General features: G+C 40.5%; 1 protein-coding gene across 1 annotated transcript in view; it reads right to left on the bottom strand.

The window, feature by feature from the left end:
* SLC6A11 (solute carrier family 6 member 11) overlaps positions 1–20,466 on the bottom strand; it is an 87,881-nt gene that overhangs the window by 54,787 nt on the left and 12,628 nt on the right. The window contains exon 6 of the mRNA XM_053989803.1: positions 10,293–10,425. Within this exon, the coding sequence (XP_053845778.1) occupies positions 10,293–10,425 (133 nt within the window). The remainder of the gene's footprint in view (positions 1–10,292; positions 10,426–20,466) is intronic.

The raw sequence follows: 20,466 nt of genomic DNA, 5'->3' as shown, positions 1-20,466 counted from the left end.
CTGGTAGCCTCAATGGCAAAAAGAACCTGAATTTGTTACCTTTAGCCAATCAGTGCATTTTGCCCCCAAGGATTGCTGTGTTCATCTGTGCCCTGGGGCTTTCCCTTTACTTCTGCAGCAATTTTCCCTGCATTGCCACAGCAAATATCCCAGCTGGCCCTCCTCCCTCTGCTCCTCCCTGCCTCTTCTGCTTTCTCATACTTTACATTCACAGACAGGTGATTTCTCTGCCCATAACCTTTCCCACCTGCATGTGCCCTGAGCTGTCCCTCAGTGCCCTGAAACACTTTTTACTCTCTTCAGCTGTACTCCAGGGCTTAGATCCACCCGAAATATTCATATAAAAGTGGATTTCCCCACTAAGGTGCAGCTGGGAAGGACTGAAATCATGAAGGCACGATTTTGATTGAAGTTTCCTGTATGAAACCTTCCCCAGTTGTCAAACAGAAGGTCGGGAAAACCACTGAGAAGCACAAAAATCTAATTTTTTTAACAAACCCGAGGTGTCCTTAAATGCTCAGAGCACAGGAGAGTGGAAAAAAAAAAAAAATAGTTTCGAAAGCTCACAGAGAGGAGGCGGAGAGCAGGAACTCTGCATGCATCTCATGAATGTTCTACTTTCCCCCTTTGAATACAGACATCAGCCTTGGCCACTGTTAAAGCCTCACCATGAAGGGCCATTCTTTGCTGTTACTTCAGCCTAAAACAAAAGACACTTCAGGAGATACAATCCTTGCTGCCCAGTTCCTTTTCCTGGGCTCCTACAATGGGCCCTAGTTATTTCTTTTTTTCTTTTTTTTTCCTCCTTCCACACATCTTTCTCTTATTTTTTTTTGTTTCTGTCCTTTTGCTCCTTCTTTCTGCCTCATTGAATCCATTAAGGCCTTTAGACGGCTTGCTATTGAGAAATAAATTTTCTTTGGGACTAGTGACTGAGTTTTAACTGCTGGCAAGGAAGGCTTAACTCCTGAGGGGAGGGAAAACGATGGGTAAAATATAGAAAAAACCATCTCTGAGTTTGGGCTCTTCAAGCACACTGGATACCCAGCAGTGTCTTGCTCCTCAAGGAAAAGAAATAACCTAATCCCAGGAATTTTCCCACTTCTCTCATGCATTAATCTTGACACACTGAGCTCTCTTTCTGCTTGTATTTCCCAGCAGATGAATATATTCTCTTATTTTAGGGTCACATGCCAGGGATTTCTGCACAACTGGAAATGACAAGGCCTCAAGAGAGGCTCTGCTATGAGAGAGGTCCTCAATTAACACAGAATTACCCCCAGTCAGAAATATTAGCACTGTTCAGGCCTATTTTTTTTTTATTTTATATTTTTTATTGTTTTCCATCACAGAATTGTTAGCCCAGATCCATAAGGGCAAATCTAGTGCCTGTGCATGCAGAATGAGAAATCCAAATCTCACTTGACTTTCTTCCTCAGCTTATATCCCAGAAGTAGCAAAAGACATATTAGCTCCCCTTCTTGGGGTTTTTTTCTGCTTTGTGACTCAGGGGCTGGAGACAGCTACAGAAATTCTGTGACTTTTTCTGGCTGCTGTTACAGACTTGCTGCAAATCTTTGGGTAGAATAGATAGGCTCCAAGCCTTACAGAGAGGTAAGCAATTTAATCCAACCAGCTTTAAAGCTTAAAAAAAGATGTTGTTCTTTGGAGAAACCATTGAAGCTTACTGCTTTGTATTTGAAATTCTTTGTTTTAGGCAGAAAAAAAAGATCACATTTGAAAAGAACAGGTATAGGGCTGAGTTATTTGGTTCTCCTCATTACATTTTATATTTTCTTATTATCAAGATATTACTAATAACAGTAAGGTTGAGCATAATTGGGGAGTACATAATTCATGGTGTGGTAGATTATTTTAAAGCCACCAAAGCCCAGTTCAAACCAAGAGAGCTGAAATTCACCTCAGAACCAGGACAAAAAACCTTCAAAGTTCTGAGAGTGACAGAAATCATTCACAAAATATAAAGAAATATGAGCTGGGAGTGTGTGGGGGGGTACAAAAGGAACTTCTTATGTCTGGATAATGAAGTTTTCTGGGGATGTACATCCATGAGCCATCCCCTGCTCCTCTCCAGGTGGAGGAGGGAGCAGATCTATAAAAACAGAGCTAAGGGGGAATATTTGGAGTTCAACAGTGAGAGGTGACACCACACTCGCTCAGCCAGCAGGGCCTGGGAGCTCCCACTTGGCATTTTAAATTGCTCACAAAAATTCAAGGCATTTTCCTCAACAGCAAAATGAAAAATAAATTATAACCAAAAGTTAACTACAGTTGCAGCTTTATTTTATATATTTGATTTAGTAGTGCATTGTGTAGAGCTTAATTTGTTGGAATAAACCCCCAACAGGTCAGGTGTCTATTTTATATTGAATTATTCAGAACTGCAGCCTGGGACAGGTGGTCCTCAAAAGCATCATAAAATGAAAAAAAAAAACAACAAAACAGGGCTCTCAACCTTTAGTTACACCTTGTTAAAATGTGAGTGTGAATTAAGGATACCTTAGTACATTTCCTTGGCCACCTCAATTATTCCTTACAAGTGGTCCGGTTTTCAGTGACTGTTTCCTGCCCATCACATTGACAGATTAACAATAATGTCAAAACCCATTTTCAGGACATGTTTCTGTTATTGTTAAGAGGATTCTATGTCAAGATGTCCCAGCAAACAGGCTGTACCTGTTCTCTTTCATCTCTGGTTTTTGACAGATATAATTAATACAGACTTCCAAAAATTTCCTGGCCCTTAACTGGCCCTTCAGTGCCTTCAGCTCAGGGAATCAAAGTGATCCACAGCACTAATTAACAAGTGAGGAACAGTGCAGCCTTGCAAAGACAGCAGCTGTGCAGTTAGGAAATGAATTTCTGGGAATCACAGAACGATTAGGGCTGAAAAAGACCAACCCTTGACCCAGCTCTGCCAAAGCCACCACTGTCCCCAAGTGCCACATCCACGTGTCCTTTGAACGCTTCCAGGGGTGGTGATTAAACCACTGCTCTGGGAGCCTCTTCCTGTGCCTGGTCACCTTTCCAGTGGGGAAATTTTTCCCAATATCCAACCTAAACCTGCTGCAACCCGAGGCCATCTCCTCTCTCACAATAACCCCTGCAGTGTTACAGGCTGGGGACGGTGTGGCTGGGCAGTGCCCAGGCACAAAGGGACCTGGGGGCACTGGTTGACAGCCAGCTGAACATGAGCCAGCAGTGTGCCCTGCTGGCCAAGAAAGCCAATGGCTCCTGGCCTGGATCAGGAATGGTGAGGCCAGCAGGAGCAGGGAGCTCATTCTGCCCCTGTACTGGGCACTGGTGAGGGCACACCTGGAGTGCTGTGCCCAGCTCTGGCCCTCAGTTTGGGAAGGACATTGACACACTCGAGCACCTCCAGAGGAGACAGCGAGGCTGGAGAGGGGCTGGGAACACAAACCCTGTGAGGAGCAGCTGAGGGAGCTGGGGGTGTTCAGCCTGGAGAAAAGGAGGCTCAGAGGTGACCTCGTTGCTCTCCACAGCTCCCTGAAGGGAGATGCAGACAGGTGGGGTCGGTCTCTTCCACCGGGCAGCACTGACAGAACAAGAGGACACAGCCTCAGGCTACGGCAGGGAAGGTACAGGTTGGATATTAGGAAAAAAAATTTCACTGAAAGAATAATAAAGAACTGGAATTGTCTTCCCAGAGAGGTGGTGGAGTCACCATCTCTGGATGTGTTTAAAAAACACTGGACATGGCACTTGGTGCTACAGTCTGGTTGAGGTGTACGGGCACAGGCTGGACTGGATGATCTTAGAGGTCTCTTCCAACCTCATTGTTCTGTGATTCTGTGATTCTCTCATCCTGTCCCTTGTTCCTTGGGAGCAGAGCCCGACCCCACCTGGCTGTCAGATCATTTAGAGAGAAATAAGGTCCTCCTTGAGCCTCCTTTTCTCCAGGCTGGACATCCCCAGATCCCTCAGGGAGTTCATCTTAAACCCCTCAGACTGATCAGAGCTTTAAATGCACTCAGCAGCCTCTGCAGGACTCTGGTCTAAGTTTTGTATGTAAAGGTTAAATTAAATGCTCAAAGCAGGAAATATCTGGGGGTCTGAATGGAATCTAGCTAATTTTCCTAAATGGAACTTTTAGAGAACATTACAGGTGAAGGCAATAGGCACAATGGCTGGAAAAAGAGAAAAAAATCACAAGCAAAAGAGTAAAACAAGAAATGATGCCCTCATTCGCACATATTCAACCCTAAATCCTGCTTCTTGTGGTACCTACAGCAGCAGAGTTGTTCCTTTGAGAAAAAAAAATTCTCTGCTCTGCTCTGGTAGTAACTTTTTTCTGGTTACAAACTGGTTTGTAACTTTTCCAGTGGGGTTGTGTAGAAAGTGAAACACTTCAATGAATAATGAAAGTGACCAGGACAATATCAGAGCCCCTCATCCTTTTATGTTTATATTCAACAGCTACACCACCCAGAAATCCTGCCAGGTCATTTCTCAGGGTTTGCAATGAGCTGCAAACTGAACAGTGGATCTAGAGATGCAGTGGATATCCAGTGATAGATCAGGAGAGAAGGCACAGAGGAGATCCTGTGCAATCATGAATCTCATTTTTTTGACTCACAGCACTATTTAATCAAGCATCTTAGCTCATGTTTCTGTAGAGAGAGGAGCCACATCAGAGCTTTGGCTCATGTAGCACAGCAAAACCTCCCAGCAGAGCTCCCTGGGCTGTGGGTAACAGAGCACTGCAGGGTGGGAAGGGGTAAAAAGTGACTGACAGAGCCCCAGCATCACCAAAGGCTTGATGAGAGCGTGCAAGACATTTGCAAATTTGATTATGACCTGAAAAGCCAAGTAGATTTATTTGAGAGCAATATCCACAGCCTCTTAGCTCTGGGTCTACAACATCCCTGCTCCCAGCTCCCACCATCACCCTCTGTATTTACCAGCCTCTGCTCCTGGGGCAGCTCTAAAATATATCACATTGAGAAGCAGCTTAAATTCACGCTAAAATATATCACAGCTTAAATTCAACACCACCTAACATCAGCAGGAAGTGGAAATTCAGGGAACTGAGCACAAAGAGAAGGAAAGGATCAAAATATTCAGAAGTCAGAATCAGACAGAATAATATTCAGTGATTATGGCATGTAGAGTAGTTCCAGGAAATGTTAAAGAATGGATTCTTGTGAGATTTTTCTCTCTTGCAGCTGGTTCTGCACAATGAGAAGGATTTCTCATCACTTATTAACCAGTAACTAGTGCAGAAGTAAAAAAGAACTATTTGAGTTTAGCTCTGGCAAAAGGATATTTGCATGATGTTAACAAGAACCCGCTCAAAAAGACACAAAATATATGAGAATTGGTCTCAGTGTTCATACAATCAGTGTGATATTCTAATACTCAGTAAAATCCTGGAGGGAGAATATTCTTTGAACACTTCACACCAGAAAATGTTGGTTTGGTGTTGAGTCATAGCATGAAAAAACCTCATCTACAGTTTAATTAATGTGCTGTGGGTGGGGTAAAATGTTCTGATATCAATAAATTAAAAATTATACAAAGACTGTGGGGGGGTTTTAATACTTTTGATTCAACTTCTCCTCATCTACAGCACAAAATTCTGAAGCACCTCAGTGCTGATTACCTCTCGTTCCCCCTCAAGAGGTCCAGGCAGGAAAGCTAGATTATTTTTTAACTTGAGTCTATTAATTTAGATTATTAATACAGAAGTCTTTTCAAATCAGTAATTGGAGACACTCAAACCCATGCTCTGTAGTGACACAGATGATACAAAAAATGGGCTTTGATTTGGGCTGGGTACCAGAAATGTAACAAGGTAATAAAACAGAAATAATTTTTAAACAAAATTAAATATTGTAATGAACCAACATGTAGGAAATAATTGATGAACAGAGGGAAATTAAGCACTGGAAGAGGTTTTCCCAAGACATGAGCAATCCCTCTCCTTGGAGGACACCAAGACAGCAGCTCCAAGTTCAGTGCTGAACCTTCTTTGACCATGAAGCTTCACCAGAGACATTCCAAGGTCCCTCCCAACCTTTGCAATTTTATAACTCCAAGTTCCTGCCAGGGTTTCAGACCAGGGATATCAGCACAGGACAGGGATGTGCTGATGCACCCAAAAATTAACAAAGAGCAGGAAAGAAGACTTAAAATGCTTTTCTATAGCTGTGAGTCCATCAGACTCCTCCCTTCAAAAGGAATTGAGCAGAAGTTGCAGAGAGACACAACTGAGGTCAGTGGAAGGTTTTCTTTGCAAAAACTCATGAAAATAAAAAGGAAAATATTAGGGTTACTGCCTTCAGCAAGTAATTTAGGAAAAATACATTGGCAGCTACTGGTGTTGCTCTTTCAAAGTTTAAAGCACAAGGGCATTTAGTTTAATTAATAAATGGATAATCAAGATCCATAAAAGAACAGGTTCCCTTCTACCTGAAGATTTCATTAATCAAATAGGAAGATCAAAAAAAATAGGGAGACTCAGCAGTTCTGTGTACAATATAGAAAAACTCAGAATTGCCATAACCAGAAATCAAAAGTATTTTGGAAAAATCAGGTACTGAACCTACCCCAATGATCAGAGACTGGAATGATAATTTAAATGTTAATTCTTCAGTCTTCTACAGAATTCTTACCTCATCTTTAGAAGCATTTGATCTCAGCTACTGAAAACTCTTCTCCATGACATGGAGATCAGATATTATCAAGCAAGTTTCAAAATACACATCAAATTATGGTAATTTGAGAATATTTTTCTCCTCCTGATTTTGAGTTTCTCATTGAAGGATCCTGTATTTTGCACATTTGCAACATTTAAAATGTGAAAGCTGGCACACAAATACCTTCAGACCTAAGATTGGATAATTCAAGGCAAGAAAAGCTTGAATAATTAAGGACAAGGACCTCTGAAAGGGCACAAATCTATTTCACCTGAACGCTGCCAGAATCACCTGGATTTATTCTGCTATTTCCCATCTGTTGGAATGGAAAATGGAAATGCTTTGTGAGAAAGTGATGAATTTCAAGAGCAGTAATGGAAAAGTTTGGAACACCCTGTTAACAGGGTAATAAGCACTTCCTCTGGAGTTAAACTTTGCGTTAGTCGTAATATATTTAATATCCTGAAATATTAAATATTCATGATCTGTGCAAGTGCTGGCTGGAAAATGATGGGGTTATTTTATAACAGCTTTTAAGGCTTGGATTTTTTTCCACCATGCATTAGAATGCAGAGTAAAAAAGAGGAAAAGGGTGAACCAACCTCCTGAATATTTCACAAAGCACAAGTGTGTGGGGAGGACACACCTCTGTTTCCCCTGTCCTCTTTCTCTCCACTGTCCTGTCCCACAGACACCTCCCTTTGTAAAAGTTCCAGAGGTGATAAAACTTTAAGAAGTTTTTTGCTCTGAATAAATGTATTTTTTGATCGAAATCATTCAATCCAATTAAAGTATGTCATAAATTTAACAGACTGTTATATTATTATAATAAAAAACCCCAGAAGTCAATTTTAAATGTTTCCTGGAAATGAGCATATAATAAATTCAATTTAGTGGAAAGGCTTATGGATGAGCTTAAATATGAATTTCAGAAATGGCATTAGATTTGAAATGGAAACTTCAGCCCTGAAATCTGCTACATCATGTATATTTCAGAACATTGAATCCATTTATAGCACCCCCAGCACCTGAGTGCTGCCTCTGTTTAGAAGCTGGGAAGTTTGCTGCTCTGGGAAGGCAGTGCCAAGGCCCAGATTTCCAGAGATTAGGCTGGAAAAAGCGGCAAGTGGAAGAATAGTGAATAAACAGCGCATTAAAAAATTAAAACCAGTAAATGTATACCCAGGGACTAAACTGCACTGCAGAAACAGAGCTGCAGAAAGGAATTATCAATATAGGCTAGGACAGATCCTTCCTGAGAGCCATGGGCCCTCTGGAAAGGCGGATTCATGGGTACCACAGGCTCTCCTGAGAAATGTGGGAATTCACCAGTCCTGAGGCATTCCTCAGGATTCTGGAAACAGAACAGCTGCTTGTGGCAAACTGATTTAAATGGTGCAAGTACATCTTGAGTCTGCCTCTTACAGAACCCTGGTCCAAATGTTTTAAGCTTGAGACCTATAAAGAGGAATATTGGGCAGGAATTCCCTTCTCTTTGCACTTCTGTTGAAAGACTAGAAGTTATTTCTGCTTGTTGAAAAGTTTAATATCCCATTTATCGTGCCCAACACAGGCTGTTCTTTCCCAAGCTGACCTCAGCAGAGAGGTAGTTATCAAAATCACACTGAAACAAAATCCATTTATTCCACCTACCTAAAGCTGAGGGTTTAGCTAAGCCATCAGAAAAAGAAAAATAGAAAGGTCAGACAGGTTATCCACCTTCAAAGCACAAGATCTGGTTCTGGGGAAATGGTATAAACTGAAAGAATGGAAGAACAATAAAATCCTGGATGTAAACTCCAGAAATGTAAAATAAATCCTTTCTAAAGTCACTTCAGCCCCCCCTGAGGCCAGGATTGCTCCCAGTGCTCTTTCTGTGAGTGCCTGTGGCCCAGCCTTGCGTGCGTGCACACGCGTGCAGCCACGGAGCCTTCCCCTGCACCCCTGGGGCAGATTAAACCATGCTAGAATACATTTCCATTCTCAGACGTTCCTTCTGATGGAAAAAAAAAACAGTTTTGCTCAGTTTCATTTCTTCCCCACCAGCTGCAGCCCCTTAGAAAACTCCAAAGTGCTCGTGCACCTCCCTGAGCCCACGTCAAAGACGTGAGGACATTTATCTTGTCATTTCCTTGGATCACTTTGGCTTCTCCAGATTCCTCTCTTTAGGATTTTTCCCCTGCCTCTAAACTATTTATTCTCATCCCAATGCCTCAGGTTTTAGCTTTTATATTTTCAGATTCTGTGCTGCTTTAGTGTGTGGTTCTGGGCTTCATATCAGGGGATGCTGAGCTCTCTGCACAGAGCAGGGAGACAAAACAATTTCTGCTCCAGCTGGGCACCAAGGACAAATGATCCAAATCTCAGGCCCAGGAGCACAAACAGCGTGGGCTGGAGAGAGAAAAACAAGCAGGATGGGAGTGCATGGGCTAAAGCTGGAATGGGACAATGAACTGCAAGGTGCAAATGGAGCAGAGCTGATCCCAGTGAGAGCCCCCGGGAGCGCTCGTGCATTTTGGGACCATTTTGGTTCCTCTTGGCTGCAGCCCTGGCTGGGCTCTGGTGCTGCCCAGGGTGGATCCATGGAGGAGATCCTTTGAATAAATCCCTGCTTTATTCTTTAGCTCTGTCTGGTCTCTGTTCTAGGGCAGCCCTGACGAGGCACTGTTCCTGCCCCTGAGAGCGTTTCTCAGCAGTGATTTTCCCTGCTGTGGCACACTTGGCAAGCACACCCAGAATCAGCGACTGGGAGCAGCCAAAATGCTGGTAGTATCAAAGATGTGTGCAGCTGACACAGCTGAAAAATTTTATTCTGGCATTTTCTAAATTTCAAAAATCCATTGCATTTCAAATATTTAATTTATAAACAGAGGTCACTAAAACAGAAACAAAAGAAAACCCCAACCACAACCCAAGCTACATAAGAAACAATTGAAAATTAAATGTTTCAATGCACCAGTTTTGTTCCTGGTTTCCTTTAGTTCCAACATGAGAAATCAGTGCTATTTTTAGATCCTCCAGATCCACAGAGGATCCTCCAGATCTGTGCCTCTTTTCCTCTCTCAGTGTAGTTGATTATTCACAGATTCTACTCAGAGCTGTGGCTGATGCCACTCCAGGGGCAGCTTCCCCCTCACCCCACTGCTCCTTCTCCCTGCTCCCAGGATTCAGTGGCATTCCCTCCAAAAGTGCTAAATATTTTTATTTTTCCCCATAATATGCCCATTTTGGTCCCTCTCTGAGTGCTTGCATTATTTCTGCTCTTGGTGGTCAATCTGTATTTTTAAATTATCTTTTTGTGTGCATCAAAACTCAGTGACTCTCCTGTGGGACCGAAAGTTTTGACTCCTGACAGTTTGGGACAAAATCCAAATTTTGCAGAATTTGTGCACAAAAATCAACAAAACCCAGTTTCTGTCCAGTAAAGCTCATTGCTAAATTAACCAAAATAAAACAAAACCACCCAGCCTCACCTAAGAGAATTAGAGCAAAAGCAAATCACGAAACCAAAAGGAACAGAAAAACACAAACGACTCTTAATTACAATTAATTACAGTTCCTCACACATGTGAAATTCTCCTGTTCTGGTGGAAATAAATATTTCAGCCTCACCTTTCCAGTGGATTTGGTTCCTTTCCAGATGCAGAAATAGCAAATAGTCCAAGCAGCCAGGAGGCACAGGGCGAGCTCCCAGCGCAGATTCCCAATGTGCTCAATCCCATCAGAAATTGCCAGCACCCTTCGTCTTCCATGGGAAAAAAGAGGGGAAGAACATTGTAGTATTGAACTAAAACAGCATTACTGGGAAATACTGGGATAAAACTGACTTAATTACAAAAAAATAGATGATAATATTGAAGAAAAACAGCATTACATATGAAAAACCAGGATAAAACTGAACTAATTACAAAAAGATTTATAAAATTGAGCTAAAACAGCACTGCATGTGTGAAATACTGGGATAAAATTGACTTAATCACAAAAAAAAGATGATAATATTGAAGAAAAACAGCATTACATACGAAAAACCAGGATAAAACTGAATTAATTACAAAAAGATTTATAATATTGAGCTAAAACAATGCTACATATGAAATACTGGGATAAAATTGACTTAGTTACAAAAAAAAAGATGATAATATTGAACAAAACAGCATTACATACGAAAAACCAGGATAAAACTGAATTAATTATGGAAAAGAATTATAATATTGAAGAAAACCAGCACTATGTATTAAATACTTGGATAAAACTGAATTAATTACAAAAAGGGATTATAATATTGAAGAAAACCAGCATTGTGAAACAATGGTTAAAAGGGAATTAATTTGATTCAAGGACTCCTCTTTACTCCCTACTGAAAATACCCCCTGCTACAGTAGAAAGGAAGACAAAAGATAAAACCAGAATATTCCCAGTATTTTGTATCTGGTTATAAATGAACAAATGTTTCACTTTTTCAGGTCAGGCACAAAATTTTAATTTTAGAACAACTTTTCCTTAAAGTCAAAGAAAAATAAATTCTTCGAATTAGTTACCAAGACATATGAACCAAATATAAACCACTTCCTAAATAAATGGGGTTTTTTTCAGTTTGATTGGTTTTCCCAAAAAAAAAAAAAAAATTAACCTTTATTTTTACCTGTTAACCTTGATTTTCATGAATTTCCTTTTGTAATTGGAGCAATAACATTAAAATATTTCTTTTCAAAACCTCAACATTTTGAAGCAACAAATGCACACACCAAGACATTCACATAAAAGTTTTGAGCACTCAACCTGAAATAAACCATCCTGAGCAGAGATTTCTTTAAAATCTGTATTTCAAGTTAATGAATAATTAAATATATAAATTATAAATTAACAAAGTTATAAGTTAATAAATAAATAAAAATTACAAATTATTACAACCTCAGATTTGTAATCCTCTCCTTCCACATTGTGAGTGAAAACAAATTAATTGATTTTAACTGCTTTCAATTGATTATATAATTAATGACTACATAGGTGTACACATAATTTAATTGTAATTTAGTAGAAAGGTTAAGTTTTAAATTCAAACGAAGCAAACTACAATTAAATATATAAAATAATTTTTTCTTTTGTATTTGGTTCAATTATTGTCCGAGGTCATAAAATTAGGGATATAAAGTCTGATCCTGTAATTCCAGCCAATAAAATACAACAGTTAAATGATATGGAATATTTCTATGAAAATATAATATTTATATAAACTGTATAATATTTATATAACTATATAAATAAATATACTATTTATATAACATATAAATATTCAAATGAAATAAAATGAAATTTTAAAAAAATGAAAAAAAGGAGGAATCTGCTCTGTCTCTGCTGTCACCCTTAGCAGGTGAGGATGAAGGGAAGTTCCTGGAGTGATGCAGTGGGAGGCTGGAGATGCCAAGAGGGGAATTGGAAATCCAGAAGCATGCCCAGGTTTCCCAGGTGCCTGTGCAGATGCTGCAGCACCTGGGCACGTTCCACACCTCCAGAGCTGCAGCTGCTGCTCCTGACAGGGGCAGCCACTCATAAAATGTGTGTTTAAAATTTCCCCTTTAGCTGGGGAATGACAGAGTCAACAGGGTAAAGAAAAATCCCAGTTAAAACCCAAAATCACAGAATTTATCTCCATATTTCACAATTATGAAGACTGATCTTCCCAGTCAAAAAACAAGGGGCCAGGAAGTCAACACAAACTTTTTGAGTATTATCTGCTTAAATGTAAAATTGCTGCCACCTCATCCACATCTCCTCCCTGTTCAGGAACTGGTTTTATTCTTCAAATTTTTATTCTTCAAATCTTCAAATCTCCCACCAGCCAATTTGGGAGAGAAGTGATCGAGCACAGAGCACCCTCAGCTAGCCAAGACCTGCAAAGTGCCTGAAGTTCTGTCATCAAAATGCACCCAAATGAAGAGAGGTGGCTTTTAATGAAGGGTTATTTTAATCAAGAAGAGGAAGGACATAATTGATACCTGCAAACAACATCACAGAGACATAATTACACAAAGAGGTGATGAAATACATCGTTAAAATTCAAGTTCTTCTAAGCTGTTTGACAGATGAACACGGAATTTTACCTAGGATGAAGTCCACCCTCCTTACGAATTTTCATCAAAACCCAAATGAAGTCCATGCATTCTTAGATCATTTTGAAGATGAATTAATTGCAAGACAACAGGACAAAAACTGGCATAATATGATAAGAAAAGGAATAAATAATATAGGGCAATAAATAATAAAAGGCCTTTTAAAGCAGTTTATTTTTAAGATGAAATCTGAGACAAAATATTTATGGTTGGGCCACAATAACAGTGGAATGGAAACCTTTTTCATTTAGCTATATTTTCACTGTAAACTAATAATGAAAAAAATTCCTTATGTTTTAATCAAACCAGGTTTTTTTTATGGCTATTTGGATTTATTTATGTACATGTGAACCTAAACATGAGTAAAGTTCCTTTTCCAAAATGGGTGTGCAAGTCCCTTCAATTCCTACACTGTTCTTCCCTGCCTGCAAAACAACTTCATAAATAAATGTTCTCTCTCTCTCTCTCATGATTGAAATATTTCACACACCAAAAGATGCCTTTGCTTTAAGAACATAATTTTTAATGAAGGCTTGAGATGAAGATTTTTTAAAGCAACCAATTCCTGAGAGCAGAAAGTCAGAGCTCAGAGTTTTCTGGATGCTCTGGAAGTCCCAAAGAGCAGAGACACATCCTTCACCCACGCAGGACTCTTGGCCTGATACTTTTGGAAATGTCACAGTGGCAAATTAATGGGCTCGCCACAATTAATTATCCCCGCGGGTCCTATTTAAAACAGACACGTGGTGCCAATCAAGGGGAACTGTCAGCACCATAATGAGGATTTAATTACCCTGAAGTGCTGTCAATCGCTTTGGATTTCCTTTGTTCCAGCAGAACAAAGCTTTGGTGTTTCCCTCAGAAAGGGAGCAGCAACAAGTCCAGAAGTGCTAATTAATCTATAAGATAAAATGTATGCAAAGAACGGACCCAAGCAGGGGAAAGTCCTGCTCAGAGGCCAGCAGGGAAATCCCTCACAGCTCTCCCTAAAGCCAGACCTAAGCTCTGCTGCTGGAACCATCTGAAACAGCAGCAGTGGATGGAGTTTTGATAGGAGGGAGCAATCAGAATATGAAATTCTTCTCACAAAGCCTCAGTTCAGTCACATCTACCCCTATTCTTTTATTATTCGACTGAAATAATAGGAAAAGGGGAAGCATTTTGGAAATATATGATTGCCCCCTGTGTCTGAGAACTGAGGTTGATATTCAGGGGTCAGATCACAGCTCTGCTCCTCAGCAGTGCAGCTTCTACCTAAAACCTGCCATAAATCACTGAAAACAACCAAAAAAAAAAAAAAAAAGGTTATGTAGCTTCTTCCAGTCCTTCCTCCTCTTCTCTTACCTGCAAGAGCCCTGCACTGCCTTGTTCTCCTCAACTCTTCATGCACAGAACACAGAAACAAGCAGTAAAATCAGCACTGAATGTGCTCCTCTCTGATTTGAAGGAGCAAACATTTGAAAAGTTCTGTAGTGAATCTATAGCTCAGCTGCTTTGCATCACACTTGGATGAAAAGAAATAAATAATTTTATCCTGTGTATCAAGACTTGTTGAAGCTGAGCATCTTTAAAATCCTCTTAAATCAAATAAGAAATAACAGATATTTCACTGAAATGTCTTGACCCTTTCTCACTAGAATTCACTGCTGCCACTTCTTTATTTGAAGAAATTATTATCAACAACATTCCTTGACAGATAAAAGCCCAAGAACCTGGGAGACCACAGTAGCTGGCAGTACAACTGCAGGTAACCATTTGAATTACTCCAAAACATCAAATCCCTGCTTGGCACAAGCCAGTTTAAGCAGAATTTACTGGCAACAACTTCAGGCTCTGTGAAACTTTGCTGTGAGAAAGATCTGTCCTGCATTGAAGATACAAATCATTAATTACTGTTGGATCTCATTGAAAACAGACATTGATGAGAGTTTGAAAGTATTTATTGTAGGTATTGAGCTTGTTTTGCTGCTGTAGCTGTTTAAGGGGGTGTTGTTTTGTTGTGTAAAAATACTCAGCACTTCAGCCCCTTGAACCCACCCAGAGGCTGGGAGAGAAGCCAAGGGATTGGTGGCACTTGAGCTTCTTGGGCAGAATATTGAGGCAAACACACTCCACTGCAATGGGGGAGTTTGGAATCAAAGGTTATTTCAAACCAAGGCAGGGTTTTAATTCACTAGTAGCAAAGTATTCATTCTCCACAGTATATCTTGCTTGTAAATAGAATATTAAACCCCAGCCAGAGTGGATTTGTGGTGCCTCATACTGTGCTTGAAGGTTTCCATGCCTCTGATCACACACATTTAAATTGGTTAAATGCTAGTGAAGATTCTTACATTTCTTCCTGTAAATAACACAGAATAAGAGTGGCAAAAGTTCCAGGAATCTAATGAATAAAAGATAAATTCAGGGGGGATAATAGAGCACATCTCCAAAGAGGGGCTGCCAGAAATGCTGAGCTCTGGTCACAAGAGTCTGTGCAGTTGGGCTGAACAAAATCATGACAAAATGACTACAGTGTAGAGTAATTCTGCTTAGAGTAACAAATATTGTAAGCCTGGCTTAAATCTCACTTGAATCTAAATATAGATGTGGATTAAAAAGGAAATAAAAATGGATAGTCAGGAACTATCTAAATAGTTAGACCTATAGAACTGGAAGAACTATATAAAGAAAAATTTCAGCATGTTTTCAGTACACATAAAATAATAAAATCATGAACCCAGGAAGAAATTAGACCTTGTACAAGGACCTGGTGCTCCCCACATGCCAGGGACACCCCGTTGCCAAGGGTTACCTCTGTTCCCTCAATTCACATCGCTGCACGTGCAAAATTTACACAGATAAAATCCCACTGGGAGATGATTTCAACAAGTATTAGACACCTACTGAAAATGGGACTAATTTGTTTGAGAAAGTACTAAAAGACATTTCAATCTGGTGCCTCAGTGCATGTGAGAGGAAGAAGGGCTCCTCTGTTGTTGGAACTGCTGGAGAGGGGAAGGTTATGAGATAACTGAAAAGCAACCATTCCACCCAAATTTGAAAACAAACCTTCTGAAAGTTTACACACTATTTACTGGCTATGGGAACGCTGGATTTTCCTGGGAAAGAGTGTCTTTAATAAAGTTGGAGGAGCTGGAACAGGCTCTTGAATAGAAAGAGGATTAACAGCTGCCAACACGTTGTTGAAAGGAATGTTCTGGGGCACTCCTTGAGTTATTTCATGATTTGGGAAGCTGAAGAACAGCTCCAATCTATTTGAGGAAGGTCCCTTCATGTTCCCACTTTCATTTGGAGCAGTTTCCAAGACACTTGGCTCTGAAATACCCAACAACAAACAGCACCCAAGCAGAGGAGCCTCTTGAGGTGCCTTGCCCCTGGGGAGGTGCCCAGCCAGGAGCTCAGGGGCAAAGCTCCCGCTTACCCTGGGCCAGGCTCTGCCCTCAGAGCATCCTGAGGGCATGAAAAACAACAAAATCATGCAGTGCCCCTGTACAGAGCCCTTCTCATTTTACATTTTGGTGCGCTTTTATCCCTGCACATGTCAAACCCAGCCCATATTTACCTTGTGGACCTTGTCACTGAGCTCCTTGTTCAAAGATCCTAACACACCTGAGGGCCAGTGCTGCACAGATTTCTCAGCAGTTTAGGGGAAAAGGATTGAGATCTTTTAGACGTCCTCTATTTCTGTGTGAAAGTGAATTCAAGTTTCTATCTAAAGCCATTTCCTTAACTCACATCTTTCTTTCTCTCATTGCACTTTATGCAATTAGTATTCATTTGTTTCTGTGAAAATGTATTGCTTTGAATAGTTCATACCCAAATGCATTCAGGTATCCTGTGCAAATACAGTTTCTGACTCAGAGACTCGAGCAGATATTGCTGAACTCTGAAAATTCAGTATTCCAATCCCATGCACCAGAATCCTCTGTGGATGCTTGAAGTGCCAGGAGCTTTCCCATGCCAAAATACCTGTCAGGAAGGTGAAACATTTCCCTGTGGCTGTCTAATCTGAGCTAATTGCTGTCTAATTTGGGAGAGGCAGATCCATGCATCCAGACTGCAGAACTCCAAGGTGGAAAAGAAATAGCTGAGAAGGAAAGAACCAGAACTGGTTTTGAAAGAACCAGAGAATACAAGATATTAAAAATTTGAGATATTCTCCACTGCCTTATCTACTTATAGGATAACTTTGGAAAATGTTAAACTTAAAAAATCTATGCTGAATGCTAAATATAAAAGTGAAATCAAAAGGCTGGCAGCTTGCTTCGTGAAATTCTTGGATTTCTTACTTAACATAAACATGTTTTATATAGATCAAGGTAAAAAAAATATATCCTTCAATAAAAGGAACCTTAAAAGAGTGTTTTTAATTTTTCAGTCAATTCATTACTGAATTTCATGCACTGGTTTGCAAGATTACTCTTCTCTGGTGTGGTTTGTTATCTTTTGACACTGAAAATGTGAAGAATGGTGCAATTTTGTCTTAGAGAGCAGGTATAAAACATTCAATGTCCTGGAAATATCAAAGCTGGGAATAATTTTTCAGCTTTAACACCTAAATCCTCTTCTGTACATTACAGGACTGTAAAAGATAACTTTCAAATTAGAGACTTTTTGAGCTTCACTTCATAAACAGAATGTAATAGTTAGAAGATCACATACCTCTGATGAGGGACTTGAGCAAAAATGTGTGGGAGACCTCTCCCTTTTCCAGGAGGAGAACACATATTTGAACAGTGATAACCTTGATGAGTTTTAGCCCCAGAGTAGCACAGAATCATAGAATGGTTTGGGTTGGCAGGGACCTCAAAAATCACCCAGCTCCACCCCTGCCATGGCAGGGACACCTTCCACTGTCCCAGGCTGCTCCAAGCCCTGTCCAACCTGGCCTTGGGCACTGCCAGGGATCCAGGGGCAGCCACAGCTGCTCTGGGCACCTGTGCCAGGGCCTGTCCACCCTCCCAGCCAGGAATTCCTGCCCAATATCCCATCTAACCCTCATCTCTTTCAGTCTGAATCTATTCCCACTTTTCCTGGCACTCCATGCCCTTGTCCAAAGTCTTTCTCCATCTTTCCTGTAGCTCCCTTCAGTCACCCCAAAGCTTCTCCTGCCCAGGTGAGCAATGCCAGCTGTGCCAGCCTTTCCTCCCAGCAGAGCTGCTCCATCCTCTGCTCCTCCTGGTGCCTCCCTTGGTGCCTCCAGCAGCTCCAGGTCCCTCCTGTGCTGGCCCAGGGCTGGACAGTGCTCCTGCACTACACAGAGTACACCCTGAATCAATGTCAGAATTCACAATTCGGCTGGGCACGACTCAGGTTGCAATAAATTGGTTCTGACCTTACTTCCACCCAAATCCTACAATCTGGATTAGCAGGAGAGCAGGAGGAGCAGAGACACACTGGGTACTGCTTGAGCTTGCTTTGTCTTGCTGCCCTGAGGAGCTCGGTGACGTGATGATGACATGGGCAGGAGTGGCACAGTGACAGCATTAACACCCTCCAGAGAGCAAATATCTGACAGAGATAATGCCTTCAAAAGAAATTATTCCTTTCAGACTTTCTTTCCCCTCCTCTAGAGTCCAATATTTGGGAAACAGAACATGGGCTGGTTGTGCCAGGTGTTTTCTCAGGGCAGTGGTGTGGTAATCACTGAAACACCTCCAGAACAAGCAAGACTACAACTGCAAAGTTAAACAAATCCCAGTGGATTTTTCTGCACGTTTAGTCACTAAAAGTGTTTAAAATCCAGAGAGTCCAGATGCCAAAGTGTCCCTGCAAGTCAACATGAGGTGACATTTTGGCTTTTCTGGAATATCCAGAGTAAGAGCTACAGGATTTATGCGGTGTCCAGACCTCTCTTTTGAGGGCTTACTGGAAACTCTAAAACAGGAAATATACCCACAGGTTTCTAAAAGAGCTAAAAATGGTCCCTGGCAGATATTACTGGATACCCACGTGTACTTCCCAACCATCAGTGCTCAGGGATTAGAAAGAAGGAGTTCAGCTTTTAGAAGATAATCCATGGGTTACAGATTGAGAGAAATTGATTGGAAATTCTTTAAAGTGTAAGACTTCATTTCTGGAAATCCACTGAATTCCATACTTGGCTTGTTTCTCAAGGCAGCAGACAGACAATTCCCAGTGGTCACATTGGCAAGACTCCCTCAGCTACAGCATTATTCTGAAATATTTACCTCTCCCAGCAGATCCAGTGTGAATTACACATAACAGAATGAATCATTCCTGCTTGAGCCACATTTGCTGCTATCCAGCCTAGTTCCTTCTCCTTAAATTCCTGCCAGGGTTGAAAGTTGTTCCATTCACTACCCATTTCTACACAGCTCCAATTAAAAAGTGAAATGAGGCTTTCCTCAGCAGAATTTTCTCTGAAATTCTGAGTACAGCTTGCAAAACATGAAAAGAATGACACATTTCTTGTGTCAACCCCTGTCTCATGAAGGTCAGTACAGGTTGACTGTATAAATAATAATATAATGTAGAATAGTGTATATATGTATAATAATAGTGTATAAATATATTATTTTTTCAGTACAGGTTGACTGTATAAATAATAATATAATGTAGAATAGTATATATATGTATAATAATAATGTATAAATACATTATTTTTTCATTTTTACATGTGTGTATCTCTCACACTGCAGCAGTGAGGGATAAACACAGAACATCCCATTCCTGACCTATTTTCCTTACCCCTCTTTCACTGAAGTCATGGCAACTTCTCCTTAACCAACCCCAAGGGTTTAATTCTGTTAAATCACTTTTTGTGCTGTTCCACTCACCTCTGCTCTACACTCTCTTTTCTCAATATATCCAATGACTCCTTCAGGCTTTTTTTTTTTTTTGTAATTTTCCCTCTTCTCCTCTCTGAAGAAGTCATCTAGCAACAAAAATCTCCCTTTTTATTCACCTTGAGTGGTATAAATTAGCTCAGCACACAGCACCAGCTGTGAGCTGAAAGCACCCAGAAGAAATCAAGTCAAGCTGATGCCTCTCAGAATTTGTGTGGAGCCTTTTAGAAAACCTGTACAGTTGTACTCAGCTTTTCACTATTTATTAAATGTTCATCAAATGAGAACTACTGAGCACAAAATATTGAGAACTGCTGCATGATCTTGTAAAACAGACCTTCACAGTGAGGTTTTGGCTACAAATTCATGTAACAAATGAATGGTGATAAGCTCTTATCTCTTCCTCACAGAACAGGCCAAAAGAAAACCATTACCTGACTGGCAAAAAAAAAAATTTAAAATGGAAAAAATTCCTCTGTCGACATGTTTCTTATCTCACCGGCCTTAAACTCCAGCCACAAAAAAACCCCTAAGATGTGAAAAAGAGCAGGGGCACAAGGAATAAAAAAAATAACTTACAGCTCAAAAGGGAAAAAAAGAAAGCTGCAAAAGGACAGGAGTTATTTTGGGAGGTCCCAATGCTTTGTCCACATTTGCAGCTCCTGGGTCTTCATAAAATATCACTCTGCTGTAGCACTCACAAAGTATAGGTTATTAATTAAATCCACATTCATTCTACTGGATCAATTTTTCATTTATGATCTAAAACCTGTGGACATCAGGTATGAAATAATTAAAGAGGAGCTGTTGAAGGGATCTGGGGGGATTTCAGTGGTTTCCTTTGCACCCAGAGAACAGCAGTGC

Source organism: Vidua macroura, chromosome 13 (genome assembly GCF_024509145.1).
Source record: "Vidua macroura isolate BioBank_ID:100142 chromosome 13, ASM2450914v1, whole genome shotgun sequence".
In the NCBI taxonomy this organism is placed as follows: Eukaryota; Metazoa; Chordata; class Aves; order Passeriformes; family Viduidae; genus Vidua; species Vidua macroura.
Note: the sequence above shows the minus strand (reverse complement) of the source record. Positions and strands in the feature narration are given on the sequence as shown.